Source organism: Heliconius melpomene, chromosome 6, assembly GCF_056956725.1.
Source record: "Heliconius melpomene rosina isolate 202511_hmr_F chromosome 6, ASM5695672v1, whole genome shotgun sequence".
NCBI classification, from domain to species: domain Eukaryota; kingdom Metazoa; phylum Arthropoda; class Insecta; order Lepidoptera; family Nymphalidae; genus Heliconius; species Heliconius melpomene.
The window spans coordinates 13,281,473-13,302,089 of NC_140394.1; the positions used below are offsets into that span (position 1 = coordinate 13,281,473).

Sequence of the window (20,617 nt, forward strand, 5' to 3'; positions counted from 1 at the left end):
AACAATGGGACAGTACAGGCTAGAATAGTAATAAAATAATAATTTTATTTTGGTTTTTTCGTTGTAGCGCTATATTCTTTGGGACGGTTTTTTTTGTATTTAGAGGTAATTGAAAATTAATTCTGCTTCACTCTGGTGTCGAGGCGTCAAAGCGTGGCGCTGGATTACGCCACTTAAGGCGCGAAGACAGAGGGAATCTGAGAAATTTATATTAAGACACTTCCGTTGCCCATTTTCTGTTGAATTCTGAACAAATTGCTTGTTGAGTGGCGAAGTTCAATTTCCCGTTGTGCCTCATTCACCAGAACAAGGAACTGAAAATAAAATATTTCATTTCCTCGAGTGGGAATCGAACCCATAATCTATCGCATTTATAGTCACATGCTTGTGTTCTACGATTAGCCTCGATTTACATGATCCAAAGGAATTTAACTATTTATAAATTTCTCACATATATTTGCTATACACACTGATAATAATTCTTGTTTAGATTTGTAACGTGTATAGGAAGTAGGTATATGTAATGACTTTATTTTTAATATGAAAACATTTGTTCATTGTAATTATCTGTAAATGTCAATTCTGATCTGACGTTAAAATAAAACAAACAACTGTTTGCGTTTTTGTTTTATAAAATAGTAGTTCTTTAGTGAATTAATTGTTAACTAAGAAATATATTTTTTAGTTAAAATTAAACTTCGAAATCCATTCTGTTCTTCCCGCTTTGTGTAAGACAGTAAAAGAAAATTATATTAAACTGACGAACCACAGGAATTAAACAATAAAAATAATTTAACAAGCCGAAAGAATATTGAAGACCGAGTAATAACTAATTACAGCCAATTTTATGTTGTTAAACTTAACTATCTCGGTAACATTAAGTTTACTTTCATACAGACATTCTTTTACTTCGAACGTGCTTAAATCGGAAGTAATGATCAAAATTGTAATAATATAAATTCAAATTCGGTGGAAAATGGAAAACGAAAATGTCTTACTGGAAAATGAGTTGTCTTAAGAATAGGTTCCCAGGTTCCCTGTAGAGTAGGACCTTGCTATGAGGAGGTACACTGCTTCATTACCTGCCCATTTTTTGAGATATTGCATATCAATTGAATAAAGTCAACATATTGTCTACTATAGTAATGAAATTAAAATAATTTTGTTTCCAAGTGGAGAACATCGCATAATCAAGTTTGTAGCCAGGTGCTGCTTAATGACGACCAGCTGCATTGAGAAACTAATAATATAATATTTGTGTTATAGACTAATCAATTTATTAATAAAAATGGAAGGACATCTTGATACTCAAGTCTTTGTAGAAGTACCCAATGACAATGATTTAAAAGTCTTTAATGAAGAAGAATTTGTGACAACTAATACAAAGTGAGTTTGTGTTTTTGTTTTAATCAAAATTTGAAACACAAATCAAAATATTTCTTATTCAATCAGGACATGTGATCTTACCTGTCACTATACACAAAATTGTGTTTTTCTGTTAGAAATGCTACCTTCTAAAGATAATGTCAATATAAAAACCACACTATTTTTCCTATAGTGACAGTCTTATTATCAATGTGCTATATGATAAGCCCACATCTGTATCAACAAGTTACATAAAAATGTCAGTAGTGTCAGTCTTACAGGAAACTGCTACTGGTGAGGAATGCAGTTCTACTCAATACAGAGCCGCCAATAAACTCAATATATTTTAACTTTATGCTGTATCAGATATGTAAAAGGGTATGCAGAGGGAGTAGTGTTAGGACACTCCGTTCTTCGCTGTCTGCTGAATTTTACTGAGTGGTGGGTTTTTTTATGTTGGTTTTGATTATATTGTGGAGTTGCGTGTTGAGTTGCGGGCCTCAACGCTACGCTTAGTTCGACTTTTGCTTGTTACTAGATTGAGGAAATGAAAATATTAAATAATTCATTCCCTAAAATTCAATAATTCATTTTGGGAATCAAACCCAAAACCTTCATGTTTACAATTACGTGCTGTGGCACTGAAGCATGGCGGCATATTTATTGGCATGTTTTCTTTTACAGGCGTCTAAAATGCCCAGAATGTAATCGATATTCAGCAGAAAATGAGGAACAGCTTACCCGACATATAAGAAAAGTGCACTGGGGTGAAAATCCATTTCAATGTTCCATGTGTGAATATAGCACAAGCAACAAAGTGCTTTTCGAAGAACATGTTCGAATCCATCAAGGGATAAAACCTTATAAGTGTTCCTATTGTCCCCATACTAATGTATCAAAGAAAAATCTAAAAAAACATGAGTTAATTCATCGTCCTGATAATCCTTTAAAATGCCCAAATTGTTCTTACATAGCTAAACATAGGCGAGGATTGGCCTGTCACAAGAAGAAGTGCAGTGCAAGCGATAAGCTTAAGTGTAAGAAGTGTTCCAAAGTGTTTCCGGATGAGGATTCCTTGCTGTCTCATAGCAAAGTGTTAAAAAAGTGTGACCAGTGTTCATTCAAAGTGTGTACGAAAAGTTTGCTATCCGAACACAAAGTGTTAGAACATGGGAAGCAAGATAGAAGGTATAAAAAGTCTAAATTAGATATTTTTAAGTGTATAATTTGTAAATGGTCGTCTAATAGTAAGCCTAGGATTCTTTTGCATTTAATTCACCATCCCAATCAAGAAGTCGATGAAGATGTTATAGATATTACTGTTTTAAGAAATCATGGAATAATGCCTTGATTTTGACTTGGGTGGAAAGAACGGAGTGTCTTAACACTAAGTGTTGTCTTTTTGTTTCTTCTTTTTTTTTTTTTTTTCTCAGATTTATCTGCATTCAGTTACGTTCAGTACTTTAAGCAGATGCGATGAAGGTGTTTTAATCGCTTTTCGAGTGTGTCCTCCCGTGAGGACATCTCCTCTTTCCTTAGCAACTTAAGATGTCTTTCCTTTTAAGTCGTTTTTGATAAGAAGGTGTTATTAGCTTTGCAGCAAGTTCATTGGGACGGGCTTCCAGCCTCCCCTTATATTTATCTGTAGCCGACAGGATTTCTTCCTTTATGGTGTTCATTTAAAGACGTGGATATATATATTTCATTGGAAGACGTGTTTAAGCTGATGGAGTGGAACAGCCATGGTATTAACGTCAATGGCGAACACTTAACACACCTTCGATTTGCCGATGATATAGTAATGTTGGCAGAGTCTCTGGAGGAACTCAGTACCATGCTAGGGGACCTCCATAACGCCTCACAACGGGTGGGTCTTAAGATGAACATAGACAAGACAAAGATCATGTCTAACGTCCATGTAACACCCATACCGGTCGTTGTTGAAGGCGTACCTCTGGAAGTTGTTGACGAGTACATCTACCTGGGACAAGTGATCTGAATGGGTAAGTCCAACTTTCAGAGAGAGGTCACTCGTAGAATCCAACTCGGCTGGGCAGCGTTTGGGAAATTGCAAAATATCTTCTCGTCCAGTATACCTCAGTGCCTGAAGTCAAAAATGTTCAATCAGTGTGTGTTGCCAGTGTTAACGTATGGCGCTGAGACGTGGTCTTTCACCGCAAGCCTTATCCACAGGCTCAAAGTCGCTTACCGAGCGATGGAGAGAGCTATGCTTGGTATTTCTCTTCGCGACAGAATTCGAAATGATGAAATTCGTAGAAGAACGCAGGTTACCGACATAGCTCTCAAAATCTGCAAGCTAAAGTGGCAATGGGCAGGCCATATTGTCAGAAGGACCGACAACCGATGGGGAAGAAAGGTCCTCGAATGGCGACCACGCCTCGGCAAAAGGAGTACAGGCCGCCCTCCAACCAGGTGGACCGACGACCTTAAGAAGACAGCGGTAACCCGCTGGATTCAAAGGGCGCAGGACCGGACGGAGTGGCGAGCATTGGGGGAGGCCTATGTCCAGCAGTGGACCTTAAAAGGCTGATAGATAGATATTTCATTTTTAGTTCTTTATGTATTTCGGCATTGGTAACAAGCCATGGTACTTTGCATATAGATCTGAGTGTTATATTTTGCATTCTTTGCAGTATTAAGACATTAGAATTGCTACAACTGCCCCACAGTTGTATGCCATGAGTCCATACAGGCTTAAGGATTGTTTTATAAATCAACAATTTATTATCAATAGATAATATACTGTTCCGTCCAATCAACCATTTGAGATTCTTGTATCGGATGTTGAGTTCATCTCTTTTAATCTTTACATGGTTTTTCCACGTCAAGTGCCTATCCAAGTGCGTTCCCAGGTATTTTACTCTAACTGTGTGTGGGAGAATGGTTTGATTTAGTTGTACAGGAGGACAGTCGCCTTTTCTAAAGGTGAAGGTGACGTGTACAGATTTTGTAACATTAGCTTTTATTCGCCATTTGTTCAGCCATAAGGATACACTGTCCAGTCCCCGTTGTAGCATCTCAGAAGCCTCCACAGCTTCATCGGCATCTTTTTATTGAGGCCATTCATGGCACAGGGGCACAAGCGTGTAAAAGCGACAGGTTCAATTTCCACTCGAGAAAACGAATTATATATTTTCATTACTTCACTTTGGTGTCGGGGCAAATTGCGGCGTTGAGTTCTGCCACTGACCACCCCCCCCTACCCCTGCCTCCTACACACACAATGTCCCCAGAATTCAGCGGAAAATGGGGAACGGAGTGTCCTAACACTAGGTTCCTTTTGCTTACCCTGCTACATGCGGAATCTCAGGAACTACTCGGGTTCTAATTGATAAAATGTTTTTGCATTAAATAGTCCATTTATGGAGGAAGGCAAGAGGTTGTATTCAATCATGTTAATCATTTCTTAGAATGTGTCATGTGTCATACACAACGCGTAGGTAAAAGGAATGTAAATACTAAATATGTAAACAGAAAATAATGTATAAGTTGTTCTTAGTAAAAGTTTATAAATAGGTACAAGATTTTTTAATTAAATAATATAATATAAGTATGTATTTTTAAACTTACTTCATACAAATTATGTAAAAAAAATACATTGAGAGTAACTAAAGAATTCTTTCATTTCTTTCTTCCGTACCCAGGTTGCCTTTCGTGGGGCTCCAATATGTGAGTGGGACTGAAAATTAAATGTAGTATAAAACGTATATATTATATTCTTTCTTCTTGAACTGTATAATGTACACTGTATATGTAAAGCTTTCTTTAGTAAGTGACTGACCGACAGCGCACAGTCGGGCATAGGTTTTTGAACGTAGGTAAACGTGACGTTTGTGGGTTCAATTCCCAATCGGGGAATGGAATATTCAATATTTTCATTTCCTAGCCCTGGTAACATGAAAAGTTGCGGCGATGAATTCCGCAACTCAACAAGCAATGCTAGAAAAATTGAACAGTATATGAAGAGAGAATATCTTAACACTATTTTCCACTTAGGTAGGTTAGGTTACTGCTGAATTTGCAATTTTTTCAATTTCTGCATATAGAATGTATAAGTTATAGTCTTTACGTGTAGTCACCAGCGAGCCATCCATAATGGCCCATTGAGGTAGTCATCTCAGTGAATCTCGCGAATTGAATGAACCTAGAAAAATTTTGTTGATATTATTGGATTTTCTTGCTGTTCGGCTTAGTTTGTCCGAAATCGATGGTATTGTATTGCAACCCACTACAAACACGTATATTTTTTCATAGTTTTATATGAAATAAAAAAATCGCTCAAGTGCGAGTCGGTTATGCCCACTGGGGGTTCCTTACCAATAATTTTATGTCAACGGGAACGAATAGCTACGTGCATAGCATAATTCTGACTTTTATGATATTATAGCTATGCATATATATGCTACAAATTTCCATCTTTCGGATTTTTTACTTTGTTATAAATATTCGCTTCTTTCCAAATTTCATAACGATAGATCCTAGGACACTATATTTGTGCACCTGCATATGTGATATTAATTTCAATTTGATACCTTCTCATAATTTTGCTATAAACGGTCTAGACAAACGGACAGACAAAAATAAAAAAGAACCAAAAAGAATATATTAAGTAAACAATAAATAAACAAAGTGATCTCATAAAGATTCCAATTTTTTTTTGAAGTACGGTACCTATAAAAGTTAAAAGTAGAAAATAATATTTTAATTATTTTAAGATACGTAAAGAACAACTAACGAAAATATCGATACTTAGGTATATATTTTACTATTAAAATTAGCCTTTTTTGGAGTCGGGACTAATAATCTGGATATTTTTTAATTATCTGATTAATTACCTTTCCCTCGGTGTATTTAGTAGTTATTTTGTTTTATTCTTAAAAAAATAAATTTTAAAGTGGTTTTGAATTTACTCGGCGCTAACCGTGATTAGATTTTTATTATTCACCATCAACACTGCAGGTTCATTCTGCTTATCCTGCTATATACAGATGTAGGGTGGAGCAAACAAAAAGAAAACAAAATTATTATGGAGACTACTGACGCATTACCTGTTCGCAGCACAATACGACCAACTTAAAGGTGAACTGTTGACCATCTCTTCTAGATCCGGAGGCGGGCTGAACTCTATAAAAAACACTTTTTTAGAAAATAATATTGTGGAAGAGATGACTTTACTAAGTATATCCTTTATTTTTGACATTTTTTTTCAGCTTTACGCTGTATTCCGTATAGAGAAGCTGGGCTATTCTCCTCTAGGTCTCTAATTTAAGGTCCATCGTCCTCGTAAAAATACATTCTAAATGCGATGGTTGGTAACACAAACGATAAATCTTGACAGACGAAAAACATACAGACATATAACAAAGTTATACTATAAGAGTTCGTTTTTATTCTGAGGTACGGAATCCTAAAAAAGAAAAAAAAACAACACAAATAAGTAAACGCACCTCTCCAATTCTTACAATAGTATAAATCAGCAGCACAATGACTTGAAAACGTAAAAAACTTGTAGTAAGCACCATGCCCCCGGTTGACCCCCACACACACCGGGCTATAGACATTAGGGCATGAAAGAGGACAGATGTGGAGGTCGAATGCCGTATCCGTTTCATATAACGGGCTGAAATTCTTGTCTTCCCGCAGATTTGGTTTGACCGTGGCTTGGAAAGAAGATTTAATTTGATAATATTTTAAAGTGCTGTTCCACACTTAGAAAACGGTATAAAAAATTTAACGTAACGAAATTTGAACCTGCGCCTCGTGTTTACCGTCCACGCTCTCTGACCATTAAGCCTTACGTTCTCATCAAGGTAAGTTGAAATTGTTTATCCCGAAAATAGTAGGGTAGGAAGAAGGAACCTAGTCAAGTCACGCTATCCTTGTCCTTCCGCTAATTTTCGAGATGTTGCGTGTTTAATGGCGGAACTCAACGCCGCGCTTTGACTTATTACCAGAACGGGGAAATAAAATCAATTCATTCTCACGAATAGACGACGTAATTAAATCAATATATTAATGTTACGGAAATGAAGTTCTTTAGTTGACCGTTTTAATCTTAGAAACTACTTATTAGTCCGAATTAACGCCGCTCGACACCAGAACGACGAACGAAATTTAAATAAATAATCAATTTCCTCGAGTGGGGATCGAATCCACAACCAGTCGCTGTTACAGTCACACTTTGGGCCCCTGTGCCACGACTGGCTTCAATTAATCATCAATCAATTATTTAAATTATTTCTTAATTTTGGAGTCGACAGCAAAATGTTAAGTATAACATTTTACCATTTGGGTGTTTTTTAATTTTTGCCACTCTTTACGGAAACATAGAAAACCAATGATCTTAAAGCGCGCATTGAACGCTTGTCATCTGAACGTAGCCTTATTTTACGCGACGCAAGAGGCGCTATTGATGATAATATGAGTACGAACAGATTACCGTCGCAGAATAACTGATAACAGTTAAAAATAAAAAATAAAAACTGATAACAGTTATTGTTAAAATAAGTAATTAAAATATATGCCCAATTAGGTACTCGTAGATTTCAATGGATACTTATATAAATAAACTTACAGTTTTTTTTATCTTTAATCACTGTACTTTTAGTAATGTTTTCAGCGTTTCTTCTGGTTTTTAAATAATTTGCACATGTACCGTCGGACACTATTGAAAATTCTGTGAAAGAAACAAAAATGGCTCTTATTATATTTTATTTATTCAAATCAAATACTATTTATAGCTAAAACAAAGAATTGAGATCGCTACATGTGGCAGAGTCGTGTAAATTTGATTATGGTTTTTTTTTTATGGAAAAAAAGGACAAGGCAAACGAGCGTTCGGGTCACCTGGTGGTGATCACCGCCGCCCAATACCCCCTGCAGCACCAGAGGAGCTACAGGTGCGTTGCCGGCCTTTGAGGTGGAGATAGACGCGCTTCTTGAAGGTACCCATATCGTACCGACCTGGAAACACTGCCGCGGGTAGACCATTCCACAGTTCGGTGGCGCGTGGAAGGAAATTTCTACGAAACTGCACAGTAGTGGAGTGCCACGCATCCAGATGGTGTGGATGATATTTAAGTTTGTGACGTGCTGTGCGGTTAGAAAATTCGGCGGCAGGTAACAGGTCAAACAGTTCTTCAGAACACTCACCATGATATGTGCGATAGAGAACGCACAGCGAGGAGACGTCTCTACGCAGAGCCAAAGTGTCAAGCCTTTCACAGCTTACTGGGTCCTTAATGATTCGAACAGCTCTACGTTGTGGGTTTATCTCCATTCGGGGGAATATATTAGTTTCATTTTTCCAGTCAGGTACAGTGGCAGACTGCGTTGGAGTTTGATCACACAATCACTAGGTTCACTCTGCCTTTCTTGCTATATGCGGGATACAGCGTGAAAATGAAAACCAAACTCACCACTCCCATAAAATCGACACATATTATTCACAAACAAAAAACATGAATTTTTAAAATCTCGATAGACCATTTTTCCTCCAGACTGTTTCATTGTACACACACTTGAATCGTTACTTTTACATAACAAAATAGAATTATTACATATATTTTGTATATGTTTTAGTTTTAAATGACTATTATTTGGATAGTTGCCTTCTATTTTGGGGAAAGTTAGTAATAAAGATGTAGTACTAACTATACAAAAGTATATGAGCACTATAAAAATCATTATTTTCAATAACATATTAATTTAGTTGGATTTAAATAAAATGTGGGTTCTTGGCGTCAACACAACAAGATTTTTTTCGTCATATATTTCATTATTCGTGTATATAAAAGTTTTCATATGTTATTATGTATGTATAAAGAATTTTAAACAACTTCGTTGTTTTAATTATTTTACAGTAATTGGAAGATAAAGAAAAGTCATTATAATTTCTCTTATAAAATCACTAGTGGACCCGGACGCGGCTACGCCTGCTTCAACTATAAGAATATTTATTAAATATATTCATTAAATTATTTTCAATTTTCAATAGAATTAGTAAGTAAATATAAGCTTAAATAATCAAAAAGAATAATAAGTAGATATACATTATTAGAAAAAATTATCTGAGTTATTGAAATTAACCAACAAAAGGATTAAAAGTAACTAAAGGATAGATATTCTTAATAGAAAAAGTACCTAAAGTTTAGAAAAAGTACCTAAAGTTTTCCGTGCGTGCGTACATAGATATTGACTCTACGAAATAACTAAACATTTCTCTCTATTAAGCAGGATAATTTTAGCGGGCAATATCAAATAAAATAAGAAGAGAACCAAAGTGTAGCTTAAATTAATTATAAACAGCAAATAATTACATAAACATTTACAATAGTTCGAAAATGTATGAAAATTTATAAAACCGTCAACGTCATCTGCCCGTTCGCGTCGGTCATACTGTGCCGCCCGCTAGGTGGCTAGGTCATTTGGAATCAGTGACATCTCCTTAATTATTTATTAGTATGTTATACAGTAAACTATAATTTCAATCTAGATAAAATGCTAAAAGTGACTATTATATTTATTTTCATAAGGATGAATATCAAAATGTCGCGGTAACGGATGCGTAGCGACGCGACGGTTGTTATTAACATGGCAGAATAAATTGCATGTCAAATTAGAAAGTACTTTAAAATATATTAGTATATATATGTAATGTAATGTTATATAGCCTATAGCACTTCTGAAGAATGCAGCTTTCATACAAAACAAAAACAATGAAAATCGGACCAGTAGATCCAGAGATCTTAGCGTTCAAACAAACAAACAAACAAACAGACAAACTCTTCCGCTTTATTATATTAGTGTAGATTATTGTTTGTTCATTGTGAAAATACTTTTCTTATAAGGACGTTATTGTTACTTGAGTAGTTTCAAGTGGTCGTGAGTTCAATAAGTCCTGATCCAGTAGAAAATTAACTTTTTTATTTTACGTGTGAATGTCAGGTCACATGTGTGGATGTATAGATTTATTCTGTAATTTTCCACTACAATGGAAAATGGGTCGAAATAAAAAACACACATTTTTTATATAATTTATTAAAAAAAAACATTATATTTCAAATGTAATGGAAATAACTGTAAAGACAAACCGAGACATTCCGTCAAAGACGCTCAATATTTAAACATTTTGTGTCGGTAAGCGGAACTATGCAATTTTTATTAATTAAACCTTGTTAGAAGGCAATAATCTCATAGCCTCCCTATAACCAGAGTCACTAGCTCCATGTACGGTAGAAAAATGTACTGAATCCGTGGCCTCCCCCGCGAAAAGAACCCGAGGATTCCCCGACTCATCGACCAGGGGTTCTCTTAGTACGGCCCTAGCGTTCGGATACTCATGTATCAATAAATTATCGTATGTGTAACTACCGCGAGTAAACGGGTTGGAATACCATTTTGATCTGTAAAGAAAGAATTATTATTAGGATAGGTAAAAATTATAGGGTCAAGACACTTTCCCACCTAATGTCTGAATTATTATAAGACATTATATGTTGATTGGTGATTCCATCAACTTTGTATTCTAACATTTATTATAAACTAGCGGCCCGCTCGCGGTTTCACCCGCGTGAACTATGTTATTATTAATTTCTGTCTCCATGGCTACGTCCTAGTGACGTCTACGTCCTGCGAGAGCTCGGACTCGAACACTATCCTTATAAGTCCTGGGCCAGCCCCTAAGTCGGATAAGCGTTGCCTGGGCTAAGGCGGGAGGTCACTGGTGTGGTCTGTGATCGCAGGATACCGTCCAAACTCTTATCCGGCCAAGGAGATTATGATCGATGCCTCCAGACTCGTGCATGACGGATCCAAGTTACCTGAACTTTTCCAATTTTGGGGCTGGCCCAGAACTTATAAGGATAGTTCTCGAGTCCGAGCTCTCGCAGGCCATATACTCGGTCTTTGACACATTGCCAATATGCATTTCATTCATGGAGAGTGGTTATGTAATGCTAATGCTGCAGCTAGAATGTATCGGAAAAGATACCAAAACGTTGAACGTCATCCCGATTATCGTGTATTTCGATTTTTCTCTCTTCAACAAAGAAGTAATTCAGCAAGTGTCGTACCATTTCGGAATCCAGATTTATCCAGATTTAAAAGTTGGCGCATTTAGCGCCAACTTTTAAAGTTACTTGCAAAAACAGTGTAGTACATTTTTTTTATAGTACAGTCGGTTAAAGTTGGGTGTAGTAAATATTTTGAATTTAATGTTTGGCAAAAATACCACATTTTATTGAAAACTGATGCAGGTATGTTTCAATCTTAAACTGTAATTCACAGAAGGGTTACTCATGATTACACTACAGAAAAAAAATGAAGAAAGAGTAATATTTGTAGTCCTGGGACTTGAAAAACCATCACAGGGTGTCGGTTTTTCCGATGTTTTTTAAAATCAATATAATATGAAAAATACATAACAAAGATTTTTTTTATATTTTTCTCATAACTGTCACGACTTGGACCTGGTTTCGTTTTATTGTTGACTCCTGGGACACCCTGTATATAAAATCGAAAGGTCATTCACTCATCACGAAATCTCAGAAACTACATGTGCTAGGAAATCAAATTTTGCATAGGAGTTATTTAAAGAACGTAAGTGCTCGCTAAGGAATTGCGGGAATTTGCAATATTCTACTTCTAAGGGATTGTTTTTGGGGTCGAAAGTTTGTATGAAACTTCGTTACTACAAATGCTAGGAGTCTCAAATTTTACATAGACGTCACTAGGACGTAGCCATGAAGACAGAAATTAATAATAACATAGTTCACGCGGGTGAAACCGCGAGTGGGCCGCTAGTTTTATATAAACGCTTACCGTATCATGCCAGTTGGTTCTGGTATCATCATGTCTTTACCTAAAAACCTTCTAAGAAGTTCCATTATTTTCTTTTTTACTACATCTTCAGGTAAGGTTTCAACCTAAAATATAGTAAAGAAACCATTTTAAATAAAAAAGTCAGTGATACGTTTCAGTTTGTTTGGCCGTAGTAGCGTAGGGGCACAAGATTGTGGCTGGGTGGCGGGTTCGATTTCCACTCAGAAAGATGAAATATTTATTCTTTCATTTCCTCGCTCTAGTAACTAGGCAAAGCGCTCTGTTGAGTTCCGCTACTCAACTCGCACCGCGTCGAGAGTTTGGCGGAAAGTGGTGATCGGCAATATCTTAATACTAGATTCCCAAGATTCCTTTGCCTACCATTTTAATTGTATTTTTAATGTTATGTGAATTAGGTAAAATAAAAATAGTTCTCTACTTATAACGTATTTTAGATACATTGCATGTTGAGTGGCATAACCAAACACCGCGGTTTGGCTAACCGGATGCCAATGGCTCAACCGGATAGGTTGTGGGTTCGATGCCACTCGAGGTAACGAATAATTAATGTTTCCATTTTAGAGGGAGACCTCGGTTGATCTTTGACACAGTATCAAAGATACTAGAGTATGAATAAGTTCATGACAGTGGACGAGGGATAAAGGATACCCTGCTAAGTTAATTTAGTTCCATTTTTCTCGCTCTGGTGTCCAGGCATAGCAGGCCGTTGAGTTGAAAAAGGGGATCGGAGTGTCTTAACATTAGGTTCCCTCTGCCTATCCTGCTGTCTGCACGACCCGACACGAACGCTGTGCCGCCGTTCTCTTCTATAATGTCTGAATAACAACTATTAAAATAGGACAAACACACCATTTTCCCAACTTCTCCGCTAGTCCAAAATGTCAAAGCTTTTTTGGCACCCATGGGAGTGCTGCATCCTAAAATCCTTGTCGTCCAATAATCTTCCTCCGCTACTTTCCTCTTCTCCTCCCCATTCCATAAGAAAGTAAAGAATCTGCCGCTCGGCAACCATTGCTCGTCGAAACTTAATATAACTTTATCCATTACGCCGATGGACATGTTTTCTATAATTTTAACTTTTTCCTGCGGTAGAGACGGCAGGAACAGTTTTGTGTGTCTGAAATTAAGGTTTAATTTTTGGGTTTTATTTAAGTTATTTAACATTGTGTTTTTCTTATTTTAGAAAACAAGTTGCATGATTTGTCACTCTCCTCTAGACTTTTCGGTCAATTTGGAGTACTTAATTAGTAGATATTATTCTGAATACTTGCTGCTATTGTATTAGGCTTTTATAGAGTAGTTAAAACTGTGGTTTCATTTAAAGTGGTGCTGAGAAAAACACTCTGTAGAAAACTAGATGTGCTGTATGTTAAGACACTTCGGTCTTCACACGCCGCCTTGTTTTCCAGTTGAATTTCGGACCTCAACGCCTCGCTTCATCTACCGCAGCGAGGAGATCAACTTAATTCATTGGACACATTGGGAATCAAACCTACAACCATCGTGTTTACAGGCGTGTGCTACGAATTCATTAACAATATTTACGGTGGACTGAGAAAAAAGAAGAAACCGCTGTCCCGCGTTAAAAAAATAGACTGGAACAAATAGCGCAAACGTCTAGCATCTTACTTTCCTCTCTCCCGCTCTCAGCACTAGTAGTAGTTGTTTGGTTCGTTGAGTACATCAGCTTTCGAATTTTAGGCTTAATTATTACGTAACTTTTAAAACTTACCGTTCCTTCAAAACACCAAGAGACACTGTAACAATAACATTGTCCGCCTTATACAACTCGCCATCCTTACATAGCACTTCTACACTTGCGGTAGAGTTGTGTGGCCATTTTATGTGTGCTACCTCCTTATTTAATTTTATATCTAATGTTGGGTAGCCTGGGCCGTTGTTGTACGTGTTCTGTGGTAGAATTAAAAAAATATACAATAAAAAATATTTTATAGCTAAATTTGAATCTGCAGCATCCATCTAAGCACTGGCATGAAGGCAAAATATAAACATCAAGAAAAGTAATAATTGCTCATTATTACAACATTAACCTGAGACACGTTGACTTAGAGGTCAGGTTCGCGGGTTCATGTTCATGTACATTTACTAAAAGTGTAATATAACAGAAAGAGAGTTTTTTTTTATTAGATCAGCGCCGTTGTCTATGGCTAACTAATCAGGGAGGCCACGACTTGTTGACCGTTTTATACTGAATGATAATATTTATTATAGAAATGTTTTAGAAAAATGAGAATTTTAAAAATCTTTATAAGGGTAGAAATAAAAAAAAATACCAATAAAAGTTCGAAGAACGTCTTATATCCATATCTATGCCAGCTCATATTCTGATCCCCTTCAAGGTCTTCATAATTACTTTGAGCACTGACGTCATTCCAGTCGTTAGAAGCCTCATAATTATTTATAATTAAATTCATCAATTCTAGGTACTCATTCAGGACGTCTTCATCTTTTAGCATTTCGGTATGATTTTCTTTTAGATAACCTATTAAACTAAAATAATCGTTTTTTTAGTTGAACGTTGTATCTTGCACATAGTAGGTTAGGCAAAGGAAAAGGTTTCCACCGTATTGGTATACGCCATTCAGAAACTTCTGTTCCCTACTTTCTCATTGCTAGTTGTCAGAGCGAGAAAATGAAAATATTATATATTTAATTGTCTCGAGTAGTAATCGATCGTATTTACAATCGCTCGCCTGTGCCCCTGCGCCACCTCAGGCTTATTTATTATTATAAAATATAATTATTATAAAATATTAATTAAAATTATCTGAATCATCTTTTAAGCTAATTAGTACGCCACAAACTCAAATACCATCCGCATCATCTGGATTCGTGGCCATCCACTGCTGTGCGGTTTCGTAGGAACTTCCTTCCACGCGCCACGGAACTGTGGAATGCCTTACCTGCGGCAATATTCCCAGGTCGATACGTCCTTCGTACGTACCTTCAAAAAGTGCGCGTATCTCCATATTAACAGCAGGCAACGCACCTGTAGCTCCCTTGGTGTTACACGGGATCGTGGGCGGCGGTGATCACTTACTCATTTGCCTTGTGTTTTTTCATAAAAAAAATCAATTACCCATCCTCACTCAAAATGTAAAACGCTTACCTTCTGGTAATAAATTTACCCAAGGCTTCAGGTTTTTCTGGTGGACTATAAACAACTGACACGCAATAATCGATGAGCTCATTCAGCAATGTATCCTTACATAACGTCCCATCAGATTTATACACAAGGAATGGTAATTGTTGAGAAACTACTGATATGTTATTCTTAATTGCCGTTTCGTATACTCTACTATTAACGGCGCCGTGAATCCTGAAAATATACATACATTATATTTGTTGCCTTTTGAAAGGGGAAGCAGCTAGAATCTCCTATGTAAGCAGAGAGGGAGAGAGAGAGACAACCTCTTTTTCCACCATTGTCTTTACTCTTATTTCTTTTGGCCCCTCTATAGTTGAAAAATATTTAGTGAGCCTTTGTGCCAGTTCAATATGTACCGTTTATAATGAGCCAAACATTTTAAATCGAAGCATTCTAATAATCATTTATTACAATGATTTCTATTACTTATATATTTATTTAAATAAAATTAAATTCAATTCAGCTTCACGTTTTATCCCGCACGCAGCAGGGTAGGCAGAAGGAACATAATATTAACACACTCCGTTCTACACTTTCTGTTGAATTCTGGAGGTATTGCGTGTTGAGTGGCGGAGCTCAACACCGCGCTTCGAATACCAGAGCGAAGAAACGAGAATATAAGTTTAAGTAATTATTTCGTTTCCTCGAGTGGGGACCGAACCCACAACCAACGCGTTACAGTCGCACCCTTGTGCCCCTGCGTTATGACGTTAATTTTTTAAATATATATTTATATTTAAAAATTATAGCAACTAACCATTCAGCACCTTCCTCTACCATACCATCACCAAATGTAATAGTCTTGACTCTTCCACCGATCCTTTCCTGAGCTTCCAGAGCGAGGACTCTTTTTCCGGCTTTGGCAAGAGTAGACGCAGCTGTTGCTCCAGCGGAGCCCAGGCCCACGATTATAGTATCATATAAGTTAAGCATGGTAGATCTGAGAAAAAGTAATTATTTTGTAGATCTTGTATATACAGGATGGAAGAGGCAGCGCTCCTTTTACTGAAACTGCATATAGGGTAAAATATTTCTAACCCAGACTTGAAGACATTAATCAAGGTACCTCAACAGTTTGGACATGGGATTTTTTTTTTCATTTCACGATTTTTCTCCATACCTGTATTTCGTGGGACGCACACATACGTGTGCGACGTTGCCGCTTTGACAGGTGTGCGTGTTTATGTTATATTTTATAAATGGCGTTTTATTTTAAAACGATAATTTTATTATTTATTTAGTTTGAAAGAATAACTTTTTCATTTTTGGGAATAATTTTTTTCTGAATTATATTAGGCTTTTATAGAGTAGTTAAAACTGTGGTTTCATTTAAAGTGGTGCTGACAATTCCATCCTGTATACGTACCTATAGAGTAAACAGAAAAAAATTGGTGTCAAGACAATTTGCAGACGTTATGGGTGGCGGAACCCAACGTTCCTCTCATCATAGAATGTATATAACATAATCATTACCTCTAAGGAGAGCGTGAAAGAGAAAAGAGAGGATGAAGTTTTCCCCGTTCCTCCCAATAATCTTGGGTTTTAAGAGTTATTAAACTTATTTATTACTAAGAAAACAATAGCATATTATTAACTAGCGGCCCGGCTTCGCCCGCTTAAACTACATGATTATTCATTTAATAACCAGAATTGACTGATAGTCTAATGTGTTCATGTCAATGAATAATCTAATTTACTCGTTCAGAAACAGCCTTAAATGTAACGTTATTGATTTGGGTAAGGATTTATAATATTCTTTGTAAAATAACTGTATAATAAAATTCGTTCGCTGCCGTCGATTGAACCGACTACCACTAACGAGTTTCAACTACCCCTTGTCGATGGCATATTTTATTCTAACAATCGATGCTTGTCCTTCGATGCGTTGTCTATAGGTACTTTAGTATTTCTTTCGAAATTTGTATTAATCGTGTTCTGTTTCATAAATATGATTGTAGTTGACTTTGTTGTATACTGTACTGTGTTAAATTGTGATTTACTATTTGTGGTGTTAGTTAGTATATGTACATTTACAGAGATGTTGATTAAACTCAGTGCTAAATACAGATAGTTAAAAAGAATAACGGAAAGCAGTTTTTTTGTTTGTCTGTATGTATGATCACGCTTATCTCCGAAAGTACTGAACTGATTTACTTAAAACTCAGCAAAGCATTTACAGTTTGTTTCATCAAAATCGGTTAATTAAAAAAAAAGTCATTTAAATGACGAGTTTATTCATCAGGTATGAGTTTCTTCTATCTATCAATTATTTTAAAATAATACTTTTGAACTCAATTATATTAATGTTACCGTATAGGGATAACTAACTTACTGTATTTTGACAAAATATATATTTAGGACATTAACATTTTTAATAACACTTGCTAAATAATATTCCCCCAAAACGTAGATTCAATAATAAAACTTTTACAGATAGTAGTCGCAGTTGATCCATTTTGGACACCTGAACGATGATTGTATACGAGTGTATCGACGATTTACGTTATCTTATAAATCACGACGATATTTCCATGCGATCTGCAGATAATTGGGTCTTGACAGACGGCAGACGGACAACAAGTGATCGAAGAGGAGTAATAAAAATATTCATATCTATGTTCACTAGAAGCACCGAAAAAATCAAGCTTATCACCAAATTAATTGCCGTAAATTAATTTACAATGCCCAGTCCGTTGCCTTATCAACCTGAAATTGGTACGGAAGCCTCGGCGGTTTTTTTATGGAAAAGACAAGGCAAACAAAAGTACGGGTCATCTAATGGTAAGTGACCACCGGCGCCCACGTGTAACTCCAGACAGACCAGACAATTACAGGTATCCAGATAAATGCGGTAGAGAACGCACAGCCAAAGTGCCTTTCACAGATCACTCGGCCCCCAACGACCCGGTCCCCATTCGGATGACTCTATGTTGTGCAATCAAATGCAATCAAATTGCTATTTTATCATCTGGTTATCAGTATTACATACAATATCAGTCACACCGAGCAATAATTGTGCCGATGCTTTATCACGATTTCCACTAGATAATAAACCTTGTTAATTAAATGATGTACGTAAATATCTTATTACGCATAAGGATATAAATAGCAATTTTAGAGAGATATTGTTTTAAGAAATAGCCCAAGATCCCAGAGCTCCCAGACCTACGTCATTTTAGCAAAGCTGAAATTTTGAGGACTATTAGTCTAATATGCAGTTAAAACAGTATGCGTATCCTTGGGAGGATGATTGAGCCAGCGGATTGGTTTGGGTGCTCATAAGAGGACTTGAATTAATATATGTAAAATTAAAGCTTGCTAATATGATTTAGTTTGCCAAAATTTTAAACAACCTTGAGGACCTTTAGAACTTTGATAAAGATATAGAAAGTACTTACACAATGCGAGAAGTGTGCGTTGGTCGCAACCACGCCCGTCATGCTACAGCAGCGTCAGCCACTATGCTCACTAAAGTGTATGGGCACGACAATTTGGTACATGTGATAAACGGTGTAATCCGGAATCAGAGCTGAGTTGCCGAACGCGACCAGATTACCAGAGCGAGAAAATGAAATTATCAAATGTTTACTTAATTTCCTCGAATGGCAATTGAACCCACGACCTGACACGTTCACCTGACAGCTGCATACGACTGGCTTCTCAGTTAGTGCGTATAAATTGTTAATAAACATGTTTTGTAGGCAGTGTCACTGGTCAAAAACAAATTACTCAACTTTCGCCTCGTCCACTCTCATCTACCTTCTCTATCCTTATAGCAAGTGTCTAGATTCTAGATGATATTTTGAGTCACCATTAAAACTTTATATATAAACTAACAAATAACCCTTCCTTAGCAGTCGGGAATAACATCCAATTAGGTACTTTAATATTAAAAACATCTTGTATATAAATAAAATGGCCACATACCTTAAAATATTTGGTCCTATAAGAAATTTGATGTTGATTCAAGTCTGTATTGGAATATATAAATAAGATAAACGCGATCATTTATATAGTATGGAACGCTTGAGATAAGGGGCCATCCATTAGTAACGTAAGGCTGGAAAAAGGGCGGTAACACGAAAGTTACATAGACGTATCTAGAGATATTTTCTGGGTGGGGCCTGGTTTGCTTTGCACAGATATGTTCGTGTAATTTTTTTTTATTTTTCAGGGCAATTTATTCGTTAGTAAAATTTGTGGGGTAGACACGGACAGTCCCCTTTCCCATCTTACGGCAATAAAGAGAACATTGGATCTAGTAGATTTCATTTCTTCAAACGCACTGCAACTAACGCCGGCATTGACGTTGATTTTCAACATTGTGATGTTGAGGAAAGTGTTGCTAATCCAGGTCCGAGAACAATGTACATTATTTAAGTTTATTTACTAGTAGTATAAATATGTATTTTGCATGATTTCATTATTCCTATGCCAGTCAAAAAATAACCTGCAACCTTTCTGTTTGGACATCTTATAATCTAAACCTTAATGTTTAGAATAAATGAGATTAATAATATACTTAAGTATATTTCATTAAACGCAATATAAAAAATCGGTTTTTATTTAACTTTATTACTTTATATTTTATAAAAATAAATGCATTTGCTGATCCGCTATTCCATATGCTATGGAAAATAACAAGAAACAATATTAAATTAAAAATTAAATTAAATCAGCTTCACGCTGTATCCCGCACACTGCAGGGTCCAGGGTAGGCAAAGGGAGCACACAATGTTTCTAGAATTCGGTAGAAAGTGTGGAGTCTTAATAATAGGTTCCCTCTGTCTATCCTGCTGTGTGCGGGATACAGTGTGAAGTTTATTTATTTTATTTTTTATATAAATATGCTAGGAATAACAAGTAATAATTATAATGGTTAACAAGAAAACAGACTTCTTCAATTTCAACCGGATCCCATGATCAGCACTTTATCAAATTTTCATCAAATTATTTGAAGTGTATCCTTTCTCATCAAAAAAGAATAATCGAAATCGATTGGCAAAATATTGGGGGGATATTCGTCCATTTGTCGAGCACATATACTTAATGCAAATTTAAGACTTGTGTGTTTTTCTCATGGATGCCGTTGTCAGAAATGGACCAAATTAAAATGGGCCTACACGGGGAGCACTAGCTTTCAAATAAAATAGAAAGAATCATCAAAATTGATTTACACAGTCAAAAGTTCTGAGGTTACAAACATAAAAACAAAAAAAC

At 36.2% G+C, this 20,617-nt stretch overlaps 3 protein-coding genes across 7 annotated transcripts; 1 reads left to right on the forward strand and 2 right to left on the reverse strand.

Moving 5' to 3' along the window:
- Positions 1-572: 572 nt before the first annotated feature.
- On the forward strand, positions 573-4,999 carry LOC146538653 (uncharacterized). 2 transcript variants are annotated; one of them, XM_085187219.1, is made up of 3 exons: positions 573-1,065; positions 1,267-1,386; positions 2,050-4,999. In XM_085187219.1, the coding sequence occupies exons 1-3, from the start codon at positions 1,058-1,060 to the stop codon at positions 2,714-2,716; spliced, it is 795 nt and encodes a 264-aa protein (XP_085043345.1). In that variant the 5' UTR covers positions 573-1,057; the 3' UTR covers positions 2,717-4,999. The 2 variants fall into 2 exon arrangements, with proteins under 2 accessions (XP_085043345.1, XP_085043347.1); XM_085187221.1 differs by having other exon boundaries at positions 573-871.
- Positions 4,434-8,826, reverse strand: LOC146538654 (uncharacterized). The gene is made up of 6 exons (XM_085187078.1): positions 8,805-8,826; positions 7,961-8,062; positions 6,834-7,046; positions 6,435-6,510; positions 5,456-5,530; positions 4,434-5,065 (listed from the first exon to the last, which is right to left on the reverse strand). Exons 1-6 carry the CDS (start codon positions 8,824-8,826, stop codon positions 5,008-5,010), a joined length of 546 nt encoding a protein of 181 aa, XP_085043204.1. The 3' UTR covers positions 4,434-5,007.
- Positions 8,827-10,442: 1,616 nt separating this feature from the next.
- Positions 10,443-19,444, reverse strand: LOC146538655 (spermine oxidase-like). 4 transcript variants are annotated; one of them, XM_085187222.1, is made up of 9 exons: positions 19,325-19,390; positions 18,796-18,865; positions 16,155-16,337; positions 15,359-15,568; positions 14,523-14,739; positions 13,961-14,139; positions 13,078-13,345; positions 12,208-12,311; positions 10,443-10,790 (listed from the first exon to the last, which is right to left on the reverse strand). In XM_085187222.1, exons 3-9 carry the CDS (start codon positions 16,328-16,330, stop codon positions 10,553-10,555), a joined length of 1,392 nt encoding a protein of 463 aa, XP_085043348.1. In that variant the 5' UTR covers positions 16,331-16,337; positions 18,796-18,865; positions 19,325-19,390; the 3' UTR covers positions 10,443-10,552. The 4 variants fall into 4 exon arrangements, with proteins under 4 accessions (XP_085043348.1, XP_085043349.1, XP_085043351.1 ...); XM_085187223.1 differs by lacking the exon at positions 18,796-18,865 and having other exon boundaries at positions 19,325-19,444; XM_085187225.1 differs by lacking the exons at positions 18,796-18,865; positions 19,325-19,390 and adding an exon at positions 16,871-17,022.
- Positions 19,445-20,617: the final 1,173 nt, after the last annotated feature.